The sequence below is a fragment of the Falco peregrinus genome, chromosome 1, assembly GCF_023634155.1.
Source record: "Falco peregrinus isolate bFalPer1 chromosome 1, bFalPer1.pri, whole genome shotgun sequence".
Lineage (NCBI taxonomy): Eukaryota > Metazoa > Chordata > Aves > Falconiformes > Falconidae > Falco > Falco peregrinus.
This window is the reverse complement of record NC_073721.1, coordinates 22,871,982-22,891,235: the sequence shown is the minus strand read 5'-3', so window position 1 is coordinate 22,891,235 and position 19,254 is coordinate 22,871,982. Positions and strand designations below refer to the sequence as shown.

The 19,254-nt window shown below is 41.9% G+C and overlaps 1 protein-coding gene across 7 annotated transcripts in view; it reads left to right on the top strand.

The window, feature by feature from the left end:
• SGMS1 (sphingomyelin synthase 1) overlaps nt 1-18,239 on the top strand; it is a 99,651-nt gene extending 81,412 nt beyond the window's left edge. For all 7 annotated transcript variants that reach the window (XM_055802802.1, XM_055802839.1, XM_055802819.1 and 4 more), the window contains 5 exons: nt 2,780-3,622; nt 8,951-9,068; nt 12,385-12,538; nt 13,273-13,439; nt 15,697-18,239. In XM_055802802.1, coding sequence (XP_055658777.1) covers nt 3,000-3,622; nt 8,951-9,068; nt 12,385-12,538; nt 13,273-13,439; nt 15,697-15,876 — 1,242 coding nt within the window. In that variant the 5' untranslated portion in view covers nt 2,780-2,999 and the 3' untranslated portion in view covers nt 15,877-18,239. The remainder of the gene's footprint in view (nt 1-2,779; nt 3,623-8,950; nt 9,069-12,384; nt 12,539-13,272; nt 13,440-15,696) is intronic.
• Nucleotides 18,240-19,254: the final 1,015 nt, after the last annotated feature.

Genomic DNA, 19,254 nt, shown 5'->3' with positions numbered 1-19,254 from the left:
ACTAGCTTAGCCATGGCTGGAGGAGATGTATGTGGATGGTAGGTGAGGAGATGTAATTTGAAGGTTGGCTACAGGCTCCTGAAGAGTGATGGATGCAGCCCTTTTGTCTTTGGGATCTGGAATCCTTAAGCATGCTGGAGGCTTGCAGTATGTTGTCAGGGGCTGGACAGAAAGACTGGTATGTTGGGAGGATAATAGTTAAAGGTCCACTTTTCTCCTGAGTGGTTTTGGGAAACTGTGATTCAGTCGCCCCAGTGTCTAAAATTGAAAAAGTCTAATATTGTCCCACCTCGTGGTGTACACAGAGTGCTCCGACAACCCCAATTCCTAGCTGAATCTGTAAAGCAAAACTTGGAGAGGCAGCCAGCGTAGCTGTTAAATGGCATGGGAAAATGAGGTCCTGCTGCAGACTAAGAGCCCAAGTGTTGTAACCAGGTTAAAAAATACATAATTTATGCTTTATCAGGATTGTAAGGCACTACCCTTGGAAACAGCAAGCCCATAGAGGGGTCTATTAGTATTCGTTGTGAATTTGATGCTGTGCAGCTTCTGGTGCTACACCTCATGGATTTCAGCCCAAGTTTCAACCCTAGGACAAGTATGTGTGTTGTGTTTTCCTTCACATAGACACTGTTTCCTTGAGTTGTGAATTACTGGTGCATCCCTTGAGTCTGAAACATTGTGGATATCAAAAAGGTGATGGTGTTTCAATCTCCTTTGCCTGCAGTGAGTGAGTCAAGCCGCAGGCATTAGTAAGTGCGTAGCTCAAAGCTGAAATTGCTCTTAGTGCAAAGACTGAGGCCAAACAGGGAGCTGGAGGCAAAATACCTTCCCCTAAGTGCTGGTGACACCAACTCTCCCTGGCATGGAGTATGGATGCAGGGGTTGTGCTTGGAGCTTTGTGCTGCAGCTGGTGCCAGACCAGGATTTCAGGTGTCCTGTGATAATGTGACTGCATTGAGTACAGTGGAGGCCAGTGTGGTGGAGAGCCAAGCTGCTCTCCTTTGGTCGAAGTCTTGTAGGAGTTTCTAATGTGTATTAACGTGCATAATTCGATCCATCCTTCTTTTTTTCCATGTTCAGAGCTGTGTAACTAAATACTGATTTGCTAAACACAACTTGAATAATGAAGCAGTCTGTGACTAAAAGCCTTCTTCAGTACATACACTGGAAAAAAAAAAAAGTAAATAGAGCTGTATCCTCTCTTCTGCTGTTTTAAAACAGCACAGATATTTTCAAGGGGGAGTATTCACACCTGTTTGCTCCATGGATTTAAGTACGTGTGTGTCAATGGTGTGCCCAGCAAGTGAGAGGTGGCATACACAAAGTACTTTGTGTGCAAGTCCTTTGTCCAAAACTTTGTTTTCTCAGTCATCAGACCTGGTTCATTCCATGGAGAAGCAGATTGAAACCTGCACCTTGTGTTTCTTGTCAGTTTGGAGGTAACAGGACAAAAAAATAGATTTATGTGCAACATGGTCTCGTTTTGCATAGGAATGTAACTCTGTATGTGTTTTGTACCACTTCTACCCAAGTCTTGCCAGTAGTGTAGATTATTTTCCTCAGTGGCAACATTGCTCCCTGTGAGGAAACACAAATATCTGGCAGCTTGTAAGAGGCTGAAAATATTCTTTAAGCTGATAAAGGCATGATAGGACTTTTGAAAATATGAAGTGTTTTTTCCCCCATACTGTTACTTTCCTTAGGTCACTTTGTGTTTACAATGCTGCAGCCTTCTGCAAAAAGAACTTGGTCCATGGGATGGCAGGCTGGAGACAGAGGTTCTCACTGTTTTCCTCTCCTTGCTCTGTGGAGGGCCATTGTTTGTTTGTTCATTGAACAAACCTCTCAAACCTGGGAATTTGGTGGTTGCGTTCGCTGCCCCATGATCACTGCTTCTTGCTAAGGATTTTGCCACTTGTGTCTCAAAAATGCACAGAGGTTCCAGCAAGTAACATCTGTTTTCCTGTAACTTTTGTATTGGAAGTGATCAGCTTTTCTAAGCTTTCAAAGTTATTTTTGTAACTAATTAGGTGTAGAAGTTGGCTACCTAGTTCCTTTTTTGTTGTTGTTTAAATTTTCTACTGGTTCCTTTTTTAGCTGATGACAAACATTTATTTGAATTGTAGCATTATACCACGGAAATGATAAAATTTACTTTGAAGAGCTGCTAAACATCTGCTAGTCCTGCGTATCTAAATGCTTTGGTTTATTTTCAGGGTAACCTGTTCGGGCATTGATTGTCCTGCAGGTGCTTCGGCCCAGAAAGTACAAACTTGCTTATCTGTGTTGTTTTCTTTGTGTTGCTGACCTGTAGAAAAGCATTCTTTGTAGTACAGTGGATATTTTTGCCTTGCAGAACCAAAATCAGGCTTCCTATTCAATAACTAGGTGTAACACATAGCATTAATGCACTAGTCTGTAAGGGGGAGAAAAGGTTTCTGACATGAATAATGCTAAACATTTGCATTGTAGATTCTTAAATCCATTAGTGCAATGATTTTAAGAGGAGTTTGGGTACTGGTTATGGACCAGAGCTGCACAGTAATAGAAAATTTAACAAATACAGAGCAGAACCTAATCCTTCCCACAGTTTCAAAGTTGTGTTTATAGTACAAAACTATTAAAGCTCTTGAGAAATCAATAGCAAGCTCAGAAAGGACAGTGCTTGGTCTTTTCCATGCCAGAGTCTAACGATCTTATTTATATTTAAACATGAATTGCAAACAATGGGTAAATGCTGTCCTAATGACTGATTTGGGGTTTTTCTTCTCCTCAGGAAGAAGAATGACAACATGAATATGAAGTGAACCATTTCCTATGCTTGCCACAGCGCCTGGATGCTCATATTGCATGGTTAGAGACAGGGACTTGCCTCTCACCAAACTGCTTCCTCGGACAAGATGAAGCCAAGGAGGAGCTTTCCGACGCACTGGAGTTGCAGTGACTGCTGCCCCATTTAAAATTGATGTTAGACTGTGCCCTGGCTGCCTGGCGAGATGAAAGAAGTGGTGTTGTGGTCACCTGAAGAGGTGACAAATTGGCTAACAGAAAATGCTGTGCCGGAGTATTGTGAGCCATTGAAGAGCTTCACTGGGCAGGATTTGATCAACCTCACAGAGGAGGATTTTAAGAAGACACCTCTCTCCCGGGTGTCTTCTGACAGCGGACAGCGGCTATTGCACATGATTGAAACTTTAAAAATGTCTCACCACATCGAGGCTCACAAAAATGGGCATATCAATGGGCACATCCGTGTCAGTGTGAGCAACACCACGCGTGAGAATGGCTTCGGCAGTAAAATGAAGCTGAATGGGATGCCAAATGGCTATAAGAAGGAGATGATAAAGATCCCCATGCCAGAGCCAGAGCGCTCACAGTATCCTATGGAATGGGGCAAGACTTTCCTGGCTTTTATTTATGCACTTTCTTGTTTCATCTTTACCACAGTGACTATCTCAGTTGTTCATGAACGAGTGCCTCCCAAGGAGGTGCAGCCTCCCCTACCAGATGCATTTTTTGATCGCTTTGATCGGGTGCAATGGGCTTTTTCTATTTGTGAAATCAACGGCATGATCCTTGTAGGACTGTGGCTTGTTCAGTGGCTGCTCTTAAAATACAAGTAAGTAAAACCTTTTGAAAAGCAAGTGCGAGGGGATACTTCTGACAGCTCTTGGAGGTCAGATACTGGTTTACATCCAAATAAAATGAAGCTTCTTGTTGTCTTTCTGGTTTTGGTCTCCCAAACTGAAACAGAGATCATGCCATAGGCAAACTGCTGTTTGTGTGGGCTGCCTGTGCAAAAGGGAGAAGTTCAGTCCAACTGCTACCTAAGAAACTAAGAAACAGCCCTGATCTTTTTTGCCTGCATGATTAACTTCAACCCTTCTCATGTGTGAAAAGCCGTGAATTGGTTGTAATGACGTTCTTTACTCAGTTGACTGTTCTGTCTATTTAGAGGAAGCACAGCTCACAACTGTTGTGAACACAGCTGCAAACCAAGTTGAGATGGATGTAGTGTCTCTGTGGTTTGCCAAATATAAAGACCTACGCTAAGATTATCATAACTCTTTGTCAAAACCAACAGGCAGTGGTTTAGTCCATGCACTTAAACAGTGCTGTGTGGAAAATTGTTGAAGTATGTTTCCTGCTTAACATTAGATGGAACAGGTAATGTCAAACACAAAGTATGTCAAAAGGTAATCATAAAATACGCAAAAGCATAGATATGCAATGAATTTGCAAGGTCTTAGTGGTTGTCTGCTTCTTTGCTCATACTGGTCAGAATTGCAAGGGTGAATTTGCCTGCCAGTGGGAGTAACCTACTGTTTGCCCTCTACAGAGTCTGTGTGGATCTTAATTTAGGGTATTTATACTGCCATAAATCTACACCTTAGGCAGTTGTGGTAAGGCAGCTTGATATAAACCCTTGTGCTGCCATAGCTGTGAATGAAGTATTCAAAGGCAAGTGGCATTAAGCAGTGTGAGGTGGCATATCACCATTCCTTTCAAAAACCAGGCACAAGCAAGTCCCCAGAGCTGCCCAGCCCAAAGAGAAACTCCTCTGCTCTACTAGTAAAACAGCTTGTTCTCTACCTGTTCACTGAACTTTTTTTTTTTTTAACTCCTATGTAGGAAATTGAGGAAGGAATGTAATTTGGGCCCCACCATGGGAAATACAGGATTCTTCAGTTCACGAGACTTTGTAATAACCTTAGAATTACAGATTTTCCTTTTTAAAAGAAAGAAAACCAGAGGCCAATGGATCACTTGCCCTTATAATGGAGAAAAACATTAAAACTTAAACATAAGCTTGTGGTTCACCAGCTTCTTAAGGTACAGGCAGCTTGGAATGAGAGAATTGCTAAACTGGGGCAGCTTAGCAACCTTGTGCAACACAGTTGTGGATTTCTGTTGGAATGTGACAAATGTTTATGTAATCCACAAGACTGAGATAATGGTTTGTTCATCTTTTCTTCTGCTTTATACTACTTAATGTGTTTTATCAGGTGAAATTTTAAAACTGTTGTACAGTTTTACAGAGGTGATGTTCCTTAAAGGAAAGTTTCTAGAAAGGTTAATTTATTGTTATTATAGGATTGCTAAAAAAAAACTGTGGAATTGCTTTTTTCCGTTCTTTTTTCCTTTTATTTTTTTTAAAATATGCATGTATGTACAGGAGGAAGGATTTAGCCTGGCTTGGCCTCTTGTTTTGTTTATGGCTGTAAGCTTCAGTATCACTCTTAAGTTGGTAGCTGCAGCACTAGCAACTGCATTCCAGCTCCTCTCCCCACTGCTCTAGCTGCCTGTGGTGAACATGGGGGATCATTAACTTTCTGGGGGTCTCTGAGCATAAATGTTGTTCAAAACCAAGGGAAGCACTTGGAGAACATGACACAAGATTCCTCTCAAGAATGGGGTGTCAGGTTAATAGGGCAATATGAGGGATCAAACACCCTGTGATGGAGCTGAGCAGAGGCTTTAGATTAAGAACAGCAGTACCCATAAGGTCCTTGGAGATTTTGAAGGAGTGAGACATAGGTTAACTTATGACAAGCTATATTGGTAGTGTTGGCAGATGCAAAGATTCCCCCTCATTCTGTCTCCCCCCGCAACCATCCCCATTTGCTTTGATTGTTGGTTTTTCCTTGCTTTAGAAAGGCTCTTTCTGGTATTAGGGGAAGATATCAGGGAAGCACAGAACTTTCCATTACCAGTATCAGCCCTGGAATAGGTCCTGGTCAGTGTGGGTACTAGTCATATAATGGAGACCAAAAGTCATCTTCTGTGCCAATGAGTAGAGGTATTGAGGTCTGAGAGGCCCAAGCAGTCAGTAAGCAGCAAAATGGAGCAGGAGAGGAGCTTACAGGAACAGGAGCCCAGTGAGGCGGCTTTGTCTGGAGGACCTCATTCTTGTGGCTGTGGATAGGAACCACTAAGTGCTATAAAAAGAGCTGACAACCATGCGGGTTGTCACCTCCCTTTGAAACTTAATTCAAAAATAAAGAGACAGAATTAAGCCAGCTAGACCTTCCTCACTGCTCTGACCTCTGATGGCGTCAGGGATAGCCATTCTCACATTCCATTTGAGGTCTGAAGATAAGATGTGAAGCCAGGTAATTGCTGGGCAGGATGAGACCTGGTTCCTCGCCTGCTCAGATGATAGAGATACCGTGTCTCCAGGTGCAAGCTCAGGATCACCGGTGAACCAGCAGGATTGTTACCCATGAGCCAGTGGCTGGGTTGAACATCTGACTGAAGGAGGCAACTTCATACTTTCAGAATTTCTGAAACATTTTTCTTTGCCAAGCAGTGGAATTCCTATTGCTTATCCTACCAGATCCATTATTTGCCAATAACCTGATTTCATTCAAGCTGAGCTGGCTTCTTGCGAGCAATGGAGGATGACAGAGATGTATCATTCGTGACACCGATCACTCAGGTCTTCCTTGTTCAGTCCAGGGATGGCATGGTGATGTTGAATAGAATACATGTGTCATCTTTGTTGCACTGCAAAGTTGGGGCCAAAGTGGAAGAGAATGTTGGGTGTGTCTGTCCAGCTAACCACAGTGCAGGGTTTCACTTGGCCCTGTTACTGCTTTCTTGCCTGAAAAATAATTTTACCTTCAGGTAGAAATTGAAGGTTTTGGCTGACTTGGGGCAAGGCACTAGTTTTGGTGCAAGGAAGTCAGTGACAACTTCCTTCGAACATCCATAAGGCATTGGGTTGGTTGGTTTCTCACCAGAAAGCAGGAACAGGGTGGGTGTGCAGGTCTTGGCGGAGGATTCCAGGCTGTCCAAGACACTGCAGGGAGCTTGAAGAGTCCAGGCAAGCGGATGAGGCAGAATTAACTTCTTTGGGAAGCATTCCCAGATGTTTTGGAAGAAGTACAATGCTGGTTTTTGGCCATGCTTGACATTTGATTCAGGCTGCATGCTCATGGGATTGAAAAACCAGCGTGTTCACTAGCTGTGTTAGGTGAGGTCTGGATAGTTGTAATAAAAGTTGTCTTGGCCAGTAATAAGCTTAGAAGTTGTACTTACCAGCTGACTCGTAGTCATACATGCCAACACAGACAAATCCTTCTGAGAAAGGAAAATACAAGGCTTTTTATGTATTTTTTTAATACTACAGTACAGAGCACTTTCAGACTTTCCTTAGCAAAAACATGCTAAATCCAGCTAAACCAAGTGAGTTTGTGGGTAATTTTAATTTTTTAAAAAAAGTTCACTGCTCAGTATAACACAGCTGCTTCTTTGGTCTCTCAAAATACAGTACTGCTCAGTCTTTAATCCCCAACCCCCCTGTTTGTCTTTATACCGGGTTATAAAGAAACGCAAGTTTGTGTCTGATTATAAAAGCCAGACACAAGAGTGAGATCTTTATTGGATCATCCTTCCAAGAGAAAAATTCCCCATAATGAGACCCAGAGGAAGATCACTGCCCCAGTGGCATGGTGCCTTCCACTCCTAAATTTCAGTCCGTGGAGCTACATTAATAAAGTATATCAGATTCTTAACTCCCAGTTTTGCCTGTGTTTACACCAGGAGAGGGAAGAAGAAACATGAAATACTGTGTTTCAATAGCAGTGAGCACTCAAGTGCAAAATGCATGTGCACTGTAATAGTTGAGGCTTTTCTGATAAATTGACACTTAAGCTGTTATTGATCTGGCACTGCAAATTCATACTCCTCAGAGTGGAGCACTACAGTTTAATAACTGCCAAAAGCTATTAAAAACAAAAAAGATGGCCAATTTTGATCTTTGAAAGAGCTCAGCTTGATAGAAATACTGTTTTTTAAAAAGTGAATGCTTCAAAATAGCAGGAAACGAATGCTAGAACTTGCAGCTTGTATTGTAACCCTTGTATTTCCCAAATGATCATAATGGTAAATAGTAACAATTTAAAATCAACTTAAACCAACAGGGTCTGTAACTGGCAGGATGCAAAGGGTTGATGTGGTTGAGGTCACGAACTGCTGTAACTGGATTTGCTCGTGATTTTTGTAACACCAACAGCATTTTCTCTTTGCTGAACTCTATGCAAGCTCAGATGGAGATTACTCCTGTCCTGATGTATGTGCCAGAAGGGGTTTAATTGGCATAGCTCTTTCCTTATGATGTTATTAGCTGGTACATAGCACTGAAACTTCACAGGCCCATTATAGGGCTGTCACTCCTGAGTCGAAGCTGCAGCTCTTTACCCCGTGTGCTCTTAATGGTTTTGCAGAACTGCATCACGGTACCCCAAAATTGCATCTGCCCTCTCTGTGTATGTTGGTGACTCACTGGCAGCCCTTAATGAATATATCTCTTCACAGCTACGGCTGCTTGCCTTGATAGGTGGCTTCCTGTGAAAACACCGTCCTGTCGCCAACGTAACTCTAAATTTGGGTTTCAGAGGTTTTGTTGCTGGTGTGAATTGCTTCCTGTTTAACACTGCTCAGGAAAGATGTGTTCTCACTTGTTTGGGGTCATACAAGCTATTTCTTCTCAGGCAGCCCTTTGTAATTACTAAATGTGTATGTCACCTGAAATAAACCTAGAGCATTTTATCCTTTAATGAAAATACTGTAACTATCCCCTGCCTTGAGCAGAAAATTAGTGACCGCTCAATGCTAATGGAGAGGTATGGGGCATGAAATCCCTTTTAATGTCTTCAACACTATATCTGCCTAGGCTTTTGTATTCTAATCCTTGTATTTCCTGTAATCACCTTCATGGACTACAGTAGTTGAGTTGCTTTTGTGTTTCTGACCTGTAAAGCACGGGAGTATTTGTAAAGTAATTCAATGTTCTGAGGTGTAAGCTGATACTGTCGCAAGTTTCAGAAGCACAGAGAAAAGAACAGTCGGTAGTTTATTTACCTTCGTATATCTTGTTTACATTGAATGACCTCCTTATTTTTTCCCTTTTTTTTCCTTTTTTTTTTTTTTTCTTTTCTCTTAGGTCTATAATTAGCAGAAGATTTTTCTGTATAGTTGGCACACTATACCTGTATCGGTGTATTACAATGTATGTGACTACACTCCCAGTACCTGGCATGCATTTCAAGTGTTCTCCAAAGGTAAACTTCTGGCTGCCTTTCCATATTTTAATCTGTATGTTTTCCCCTTGTCCTGCTGTTACCAAAACTGAGCAGTACTTACTCAATAATTGTTACTAGTTTGAAAATAACAGTTTGGCATGATGGGAACGTTCTTCTGCAGATCATCCCTTTCCCTCTCAGTGAAGGTGTTGACGGTTGCTTTGAGGCAGTGCAGGCATTCCCACCCTTTTCAAAGTGCTAACCTATGCAATTTCTGTAGCATTTTCAACTAATTTGCATGATCAGCATTTTCCTGTCTCTGCAGGACAATGCAGTTAAAGGTGTGCAACCTGAGGAGTTTCCTCGTGTGACTCATTTATTTCTAGATGCTTCAGCGTGTTAAATACGAATCCAAGTATGATTTATATTTGAAAATGGCCCAAAGAGACTTTTCCAAGGCTGGTGAAACTCTTCTCCCCTTTGCAGCTGTTTGTCCCCGCATATATTTTTGCAGTTGTGTTAGCACAAGGACTTGCCACCTCCTCCCCCATCTAGCACTGACTCCTGACGGTTGTGTCAAGGAATAAAATGGGCTTGCAAAAGCTGTGGCTGAAGCCAAGCTGCTGAGAGAGACAGGTGCTTAGGCAAGCCCCGTGTAGTCAGGGGGGACACATCATGGGACAGGTGCTGTGCATACATCTCATACCACACAAGCGCTGGTGTAAGTGTGGCCCTTACTGCAGCGTGCTATTTGTGGTAGAAATGCAGTTAAATACAGACTGGACTGCTGCAGTAGGGAACAAGGTGCATGAATTAGACACAAGTGCTCTTTCTCCATAGCGGTTCATCTCCATGCCCCTCCTGGGGTTGTTTGTGCTATAGCTTGATTTAAGCTGGAGAAAAGGGAAAAAAAAGTAATTTCTGTGAAATATCTACTGTTCACACAGTACAATGGCTTTGTGTGCACAGCCGTGTTAGGTGACGGCAGTAAAATCACTGATTATAGGTAGTAAAATCCTGAGCTGACTAGGTGCATATGCTGTTACATACAAAACCATTATGTTTTGGTGAGGATTGCTGGTATGTACAAAGCTGAAATGCTTTGGTTCCTCAGGGAGATAAAGCCAATGAATGTCCTATGCTCCTTGTTTGACAAGGCACATCGTTTGCCAAAACACGTGTGGCTTTTTGAGGGACCAAGGTCTTTTGTAAAGAGAAGCAAGTGGGAGGGGAGTCAACATTGTATTTGATCAGTCAGCTGTTATGAAATTAAAAAAGAAAGAACATAGGTATTTATGGGCTGAAGTGAGTAAATCTGCCATTTTGGGAAATTTACAGTGTTGGCAAGCCTGTTTCTTTACTCAAGTGAAAACAAACCTACGTTGTGCTCTTCTGTTGCCCCAATAAGACTAAGGATTACCTTTCTTGAAAGCTATAAATATACCGATGGGGAAAGAATAACCTCTCAACACCTTACTGAGTTGTAGATGATTGTGAAGAGTGGGCTTTGGGGAGCATTTCAATGTTTTATAACGAACTGTTAGCAGGAAATGTTTAATTGCTGCAAAGACCCTGTTTAAATCTGTCAGCAATTAATAATTATTTCCAATTCTTAAAGCAAGCCCAGGCTCTAAAATAAAAGAAAAGCATGCAGGTAATGGCCAGCCAGAGGGATCTGTGTTTCCTTCTGAGTGTTACATGGTTACTACGGATTTAAAAACTTCATAAAATGAGGTAAGGATGCAGCACATGTGTAGTTGCGTGCACTGATCTGTTAGTCCTGCTCCTTTGAGTTCCTGCTTCCCGTTGGATCTGGAGGTGCTCAGTATGTCCTGGTTTTGCTTCTTCCATGGCATACATTTTCTTTCTGGGTTTTTTTTAACATTTGAGCTCGTTTTAGACCTGGGAGCAGCAAAAGCAAAGTCCTGGGACAGTACCAGCTGCCCTTTGGTACCTGGCAGGAGGGAGAGGGGCATTCTCGCCAGCAGGACTTGGTTTGCTTCAGGTTTGGCTTTCCTAAGGTAGATAGAAGTTTTTTTCAGAAATACCCTCTGAGCCAGCATCATGGATTGGAGGTGGTTCAGATCAAATCCATAAAATGTGGAGGAATGTCCCCATTGCTCTCGTGGGTTGTGTAAGTTAAAGCCAGTGCAGAAGTTTGGCACCTTGCTCTGACAAACATGGTATATATTTCTTTTGAAATGTGAAGTGGAAAGAAACAATTTTGAAGACTTTCCGAGGCAGGGTGGCGGGAGGCCTTAGAGTTTGGAGTGAGATACTCTCTTCTGTTCGTTGAGTCAGGGATTCAGCAGCTGGACATACAGTCTGAGCAGTTCATTCTGTTTACTGTTGCATTAGCATCTGTAGGGCCTGCACTGTTATGAACAAGAAGAATTAAATTAAGCTTGATTTATGTTAGAGTGCATTGCCTCTTGAACAGAAGGAAAAACAGATGTTTAGAGAACATGACAAAATTCTAGCTATAGCTGAAAATATTTTTAATTCTTTTTTATTGGTGAAGCTGGATTTTTGAGACTGTATTACAGAAGTTGTAGGTTTTCCAAGAGTCATTATTCTGAACTTCGCTATATATACATGTGGTTCATATATACACCTGCTGTATATCCCAGTGCAATAATATAATGAATAAAAAGAGACCTGAACCCCTGCTTGAAGATTCTCGCTAAAAATAATTTTCCTGTATAGCCATGAACATTAGCAAAGGCTGCCAGCAAGACCTGGGAGAAAGACTATGCCTTTACATGGTAGCAGCCATAAGTACTTAGAAATAACATAGAAAACAATTTTTGCTCACCTACTTGTTTTGCTTTGGTATTATATTGAAAAGATGCCATGTTTTTCATTGTAACTGGAAATGACCCCGTATAAAGGTTTTTTTACACGCATATATACATACACAAATATTTGTTTAATTTTTTCTGTGCCTTTTCAATTTATGTTGTGAGTGTGGGTAAAAAACAGTAGTCCTTTGGGATACTGTATTTCTAGGGAAATTGTACTAATTTCCTTGATTCTTCAGACATTGAATAATTCAAATAAAGTAATATTTTAGACAAATGATGGAAGTGCATATGGCCTGTGCTCACATGAACACTATCTGTAACAGATGCAAAGCATCAATAAAAAAATAAACTCGTGTCTCATTTCCAGTCTTTTTCCCTCTAGAAATGTGCTGCTAGCTTTTGGGGGAAGCTGTGGATTTACTGATTGATCTTGTGTATCAAAGCACAAAGAATAACTGAAAGGCAAAGTTGCTGGCTAACGCCATTGCCTTAGTCTCTGAAAGGTTAGCACTGATATTCTGCTGTGCTTTTGTGTTTTGCTTTTCCACCAGCTTTTTGGAGACTGGGAATCTCACCTGCGAAGGATAATGAAACTGATTGCTGGCGGAGGATTGTCCATCACAGGATCCCACAACATGTGCGGCGACTATCTGTACAGCGGTCACACAGTCATATTAACTCTTACATACTTATTTATCAAAGAGTGTAAGTTTGTTACTGTTCATGTGGCATTTCCTGTTGTGTAAATCCTTGATAATTGAAGAATTATAGTTGTGCTGATCAGTAAATAAAATTAAAGTAAAAATGCATGCTTTTCCAATTAAATAAAAATAATAGGACTTCAAAGAAATAGGGCTTACTGAAAAAGAAAATTGAGGAGACAAAATAAACACTTTACCATCTAGATATCTGAATTAAGCATTTTATTAATTAAAAAAAATTGTTTAGAATGTAATTGAAACCTTCATTGCACCCTGCCTGGTGCAACTATGTGTCTCCTAGTTTAGAGAGAGATGAATGCCGTGCTAAATGCAAGGTTGCTCATTTTTCAAGAATCGGGCTTTAATGTATGCATTTATCTTTTATGAAAGGCAAGAGGGATCAATTGCCATCTGTTGAGAATCAATATTGGAAAAACAAATCCGTTAATTTTACTGACCAGGTTATAATATATTGTTATGTATTGGGCCTCTTTCTCAAAGGTTTCATAACCTTTCTGTTTTCCAAGGGTCTTACTACCCCAGAGTACAATTTTAAGTTACACCTTAAGAGAATGATACTTATTTTGTGATCTCAGCATTCCTGCTCTTAATCTTAATGCAGGCGTTGCACTACCCGCTTAGGATTGCAGTCCGCGTCCTCTGCTAATGACAGCAATAGTCTTGCATATGCTGATAACACTATGCATTGAGATAATCACTTCTTTTGCTTCTTTCCAGATTCCCCACGGCGACTCTGGTGGTATCACTGGCTTTGCTGGGCACTCAGTATGGTTGGGATGTTCTGCATCCTCCTTGCTCATGACCACTACACTGTGGACGTGGTGGTGGCTTACTACATCACTACAAGACTTTTCTGGTGGTATCACACAATGGCCAACCAGCAAGTGAGTTTCTCCCGGTCTTTGGATCTGTGTGGTTCTGCTTGCTGTAACGTGGTGGTGGGTGAATATCCACACTTGGCCTTGAGCCTTTCTGCAGGAGTAGGAGTGGACTCGCCTGTGTCTTGTGGAACATCCGTCTCTTCCCCCCGACACTGTTTACGGAATGGAAAGAGGCGTCATCAGCTGGGTTCATTTTGCATCTGGACTGCAAAAATGTTTGAAGTTGTTCTGAATTTTGGCCAGTTGGCCATTTTTGTCATAGCAGAGCAAACCATTTGGATGTGGTGGTGGTTTTTGCCTTGGGTTTTTTCTTTGTTGAAGCCAGCTGCATTTTCCTTGTATTCTGTGTAGTTAGATGACAGGTCTGTTGAAGAATAGTATTGAGACCTCACTAAAAATGAACCATTTTTTCAGAGTGTTTCCAAGTGGTGCTAAGTTCCCCTGACCAAGGGAAGTAGTTTCTGTTTGGAGGATAGCGCAGCAGAGAACAGGCTGCTCCTGTCCTGAGGCCTGTGTCTGGGAAGGCATGAAAAATAGGGCCGTGAGGGAAATGCTGAGAACGAGGAGCTGCTTAGCTGGGGGCACAGTACTTGGTGGAAGAGAGCAAAGGTTTGTAATACTCAACCAGGGAGCAGTCGTAAATGATTCAAAGGTTGAATGAAGCAGTCTAAATGAGGTCTCATGTCATTCTTGTTCTAACTTTCCTGCCAGTGAACTAGATCAATAAGTGATGAGCTTACAGTGCTGAGAAATGAGAGAGAAAACGCACAAGACTGTTGTTATCCATGGGAAAGACCTAATGAGTTAGGAGAAACTAACTCTTAGGTCTGTAACGGCAAATTGGTGTCCACATATTTTCTGTGCAACATGGAGAAAGAGATTGTGCTTATCAGCATATGACTTCAGTTAATTACATTTAAGAAAAGACCTAGGATGATGATAGGACATCAGTTAATATTCTGATGGTACAGATTTTTAGATTATATCAAGGTCTTACAGCTACTGTGCCATATTATTGCAGTGGTTTTGCTGCTGCTTGAAGCAATACACCACAGTCCAGCCCTGTGGTATGTTCTTACTACCAAATGCCTAATTGCAAAGAATGCACTTTGATGTTCAGTCTGTTTCGAACCACTGTGATAGCAATCTGTGCCCAGACTTAGTAACTCTTGTCATACAGCACCAGACCAACTTCCACACTTTGAATTTGCTCCTGGGCTCTGTCAGGACGGTGGTGCTGAGTGGCCATGCTTCCAGGCTGGAAGCTGCTGAAGTCAGGGTTGCCTTGAGTACTAATGAGGACTTGCTTCAGAAAAGCCCTTTGCCTTACTGTGTGGAAATGTCCCTGCCCCGCTGAATGATGTGACTCAGAAGATGGTACAATATTGCTTCCCTAAACTGCTGAGGTGTTGGGAAATGCTGGTCCCTGGATCCTTACCTGAGCGCACATTTGTGTGCTAGTTCCTCTTTCCTCCTGCTGCTCTATGTGCCGAGGGCTGTGGCTTGTGTCTGCCTTAAAATGAAAAGCAAAAGCCCACTTAGGGCTATAGTGGATTTATTTTACGTGTGAGTTTACCACATGGAAAGAAAGGTTAGCATACAAGCCCCGTTGCTTGCACTTTCTGGTGGGCTGATACAATGCTTCCCTGCTCTGGTGTCTAAAATGTGCGACAGGGTAGTTCAGTAACTTCCTTGGTGCCTGCCCACTCCTTGTGTCTCAGCTGTGGCTTGCTCATGGCTAGGAGAAGCAAACGGGCGGATGGGGGCAGGTTAAGAGCATGTGGAGGACAGGGCAGGGTTCATTACCTCCTCTGGATGGGTTGAGGCATGCCTTGCTCATTGCTCTGTAAGCATGCAGCGAGGCTCCAAAGTGATTCTTGAGCTACATATAATTCCAGAGCTACTTACATGCTTTGGGTTGGTTGTGTTTCATTCCCAAAGGAGAGGAGAGACTATCTCTTGGGCCATTCATTCTTCTCCTATGGGACCATAGAACAGCAGAGGTCTTAGAAACTAGGGTGAACCTCACTTGGGAGCAGCATTTGGTGTGTGCAGGTAGACTGTGGAAAAATAGCTTGGCTCTTTTTGACTCTGTCCATGCAGATCTGTTTGGCGGTTGTTTCTAGATATTGAGAGATTTTTGGAAGCAACTGTAGGCAAGATGCCACTGCTGAACGGTAGCAAGCAACGTGTGATGAAGTCATGCGAGTAAGTGCTGTGCTCTTTTGTAATGCTCTTTCTTCTGATTATCTTTGTGCAGGTGCTAAAAGAAGCTTCCCAAACTAACCTCCTTGCAAGGGTCTGGTGGTACAAGCCCTTCCAGTACTTTGAAAAGAATGTCCAAGGAATTGTACCTCGCTCCTACCACTGGCCCTGCCCCTGGCCAGTGCTGCACCGGGGCAGGCAGGTGAAATACAGCCGCCTGGTGAATGACACATAACAGCGTGTCGACGGACAAAACGGGGGGGAAAGGACCTGTCCCAAGTGCTAAGAACTCTGTACGAGAAGATGCCATAAAAAAATCAACCGCTCCCTAACCCTTTCTTTAAACAGTTCCCTTGACTTAATCTATTCAGTTACCTGGTAAGCACTGTGATCTTTTTTTCTCTCCAAAGGATCTGCGTTGGACAACAATAAAGAAAATCTAACTTATCATGCACTGTTATACATTTCTTGTTAATAGATTTGGGATTTACATTTACCCATCACCATGTTCCTTTGTATATGATGCGACAGCATAAATGAAAGCTTTTATATCATAAGTTCTGGTCTTTCCAGTCACGTCTGGGAATAAAGCATATTATTTTCTTGGGAAAACATACTTTTCATATCTCTTGCCCCAAAGATTGGGCTGTAAGCCATTTTCTAGCAAATTACTATATGAAGGTTTCTAAATACCTGCCTTGGGTAAAATCGAGAAATCTTTCTACCTGTTGCGTCACGCTACGAATAAGATGATAGACACAGGAAGGTTTGGTAATCTTGATTTTTGTAGAATCTGCGGTGACTGTGTCAAAAAGTGCAAAAAAAAAAAAAGGAAAAAAGAAGAAAGTTGTAAAGTGATTTTCTAAGTATTTCCTAACTTTATTTTTCAAAATGTGTATGAAAATTAAATTTAAAAAGATTTTTACATGTCAGAGAATAGAGAGTTAAAATTTAAAGAAAATGCTTCTTGGGAGAGAGAGATTTGTCTATGTTTCTAGTGCCTTTCTTGTCTTGATTGTATGGTCAGTAGGCAGTCTTAAATGTTTTTATTTAAAATAAAGTATTCCATGAAAGCAGAATTATATATACTGTATAATTACTAATTTTTGCATTTATAGCTAAATTAAACTGGAAATTTGCTTATAATGTTGAAATTGCCATGTGTAGGGGGAAAAGAACACAAATATAAAGGGTCCGATCTTGCTCACACATTGTGGGCAGGTCAAACTAAAAGGTATCACTTTATTGTCTACTTGGTAGCTGTATTTTAAAAATAAAAACAGCCATGAAATCCTGTTTTTTAAGAATTTTACAAATGATCACTGAGTGAACTACGAATGGTTTCTCCATCCCGTATTGAAATGTTGTTGAAAAACAACAAAAATAATCTATTTCTTTAAAATATTTGTGCAGAAACTGCATGTAATTAATTATAAGTTTCACTCCTACCATACATACTGTATGTTTGGGGAAGTACTCTATCCTAAACTTGCCAATGTGCAGAACAAAATAGTTTTTTTAAAGAATGAAGAAGAGAAAATATATATATAAATATATATATATCCATTCTGTATTTTACGTGAAGCAGAGTTATCTTCTGTAGGGTTTTTGTGTATTCACAAGGTGATATTTGTATTGTAAAACAACAATGGTGAAGGAAAATAAAAAGGCTTTTGAAAAATGTAGTTTCCTTTATCTTTTTAATATTAAGTTTAAATTTAAAGCTGGGTTTATTCTTCCAAACCTTGCCTTTAATTTTATGTGTTATTGCACTGTAGGCCATCAAATTTGGACTGTATGGAAACTGCATTGATTTCGAATTGCTGTTCACGTTGGGCAAAACAGTGCCTTATCTGAAATAAATGCTATGCAATAGATTCTGATAGTGTGGGAGACAGGGGTGGATGGGAGAAGCCTTCCTGGGAGCCATCACCAGGGCTTGAAAAATCTACCCCCAAACTGCTGGGACGGAGCTCATTGCAGGGTGCCCATCTGTGACCCGGGGCTGTATCAGTCCTGTCACTTAAACAACAACAAAAAACAAACAAAAAAAACCAAACAAAAGAGTGAAATTTCTATGAGTACATGGTGGTGAAAGTAATTTATTTCTTCTTTTTTCTGGGTGGTGTGGTTTATCTCTACCTTCTCTGCCCTGTTCCTCAGCCTTGGCCAAAAACTTCCTTGAAGAATTGCTGGTTGTTACTTCTGCTGCTTTGCCTTGCTGTTGCTTGGGATGCTAGACAAGACTAAGCCATCTCTTACCAGTTCTTTTTCTCCCTGGGAGGGATGGCATCTCTTCACGCCCCATGCTTTTTGGCAAAATCCTTTGCAACAGCACTTGCAGAGCTGTCTGAGAATTTTAGGGTCAGCTCTGCGTGCTTTGCCTTCAATCCATGTATTATCTTTGCAACTGTGTGGTTGAGAGCTGATGTTTAAAAAAAAGCAAATCCACCCCAAGATGATTGTTCGAGAGAATTCACGCTCCCAGATGTAAATGAATGAGTAGATTTTTCAAGACCTGGCATCACGCACATCAAAACCATTGACATAAGTAAATGTATGGATATATGCACATGACATTAAATGGAATCTGCTGAATTCTGCATTGTAGTGTTTGACTTACTGCATGGATCTTGCTAAAATGGTTTCGTTTTCTTCACAGCAGAGCTGTGCTTTGGTAAAGCGTGCTGTCTTGAGAATTAAGTCTGGGCAAGCAGGGACATGGAGCTCAGCAGTGTGGCGTTGCTCTGGGTGCTGCCTAGTCTGGAGGAGGGGTCCCAGGGAATATGTGCGGGACAAAATTGTGCATCAGTGTTAACTCCGGACTGTGGCGCTTGTGCTGCCTTGTTCTCCTTCCCTGTGAGTATCTGCTCGGCAGCACCAGCTTTTTAAGATGGGTAATGGCTTGTGATGATGCTAACGCTGCTAGGCTCAGTGCGTGGAGTGCAGCCACTCATTGTTTAGCATATGCTAAGGATTTGGGATCCCAAATTTCCCACCGTCGAGCACTTCAGCTGCATATACCCCGAACCACTTGGGTATGGTACATCTACAGCAACTCTTGGCCCTTGCTCTCTGGAGAAGTGTAGCCAGGGGATGATGGTGGTCTTCTGGAGACTTTGTACATGGCGTGCTTGCCTTTTGAACTTTGTATTTCTGGGGTGAGGTCCTTGGGGAAACTTCCTGGGGCAGTCTTGGTCCCAATTAGAGGCTGAACCACCAAGTGCACTGTCCCCTTGCCCTGGGGCGCTGGTGCATGGGTGCATTGTGCGTGTGCATTTGGGAAGCTTGGGTAGGGAAGCTGATGCTGCTTGGGTGCACGTGGACCTTTACCATTGATGTCCATCAGGCTTGGGCCAGTGTGGAGCAAGAAGTCAGTAAAGGAGCTGAAATCCAGAGGTGTGCTGCCTTTATCAAAGCAAGCAGAGCTAATGGCTCTTCCCACATTGTGCCAGTAAAACCATCTTCTCTTGGCTTGTAATTGGACATGGAGTTGTTTGGTTTGAGGGCATCTGTAGGAGGGTAGACTGGAGCCTGGTTTGTGTGCGGTGGGGTAAGCCTTACCATGTTGTCCAGTGCAGATTACAGGAGGCTGAAATTTGAAAGGGGTGTC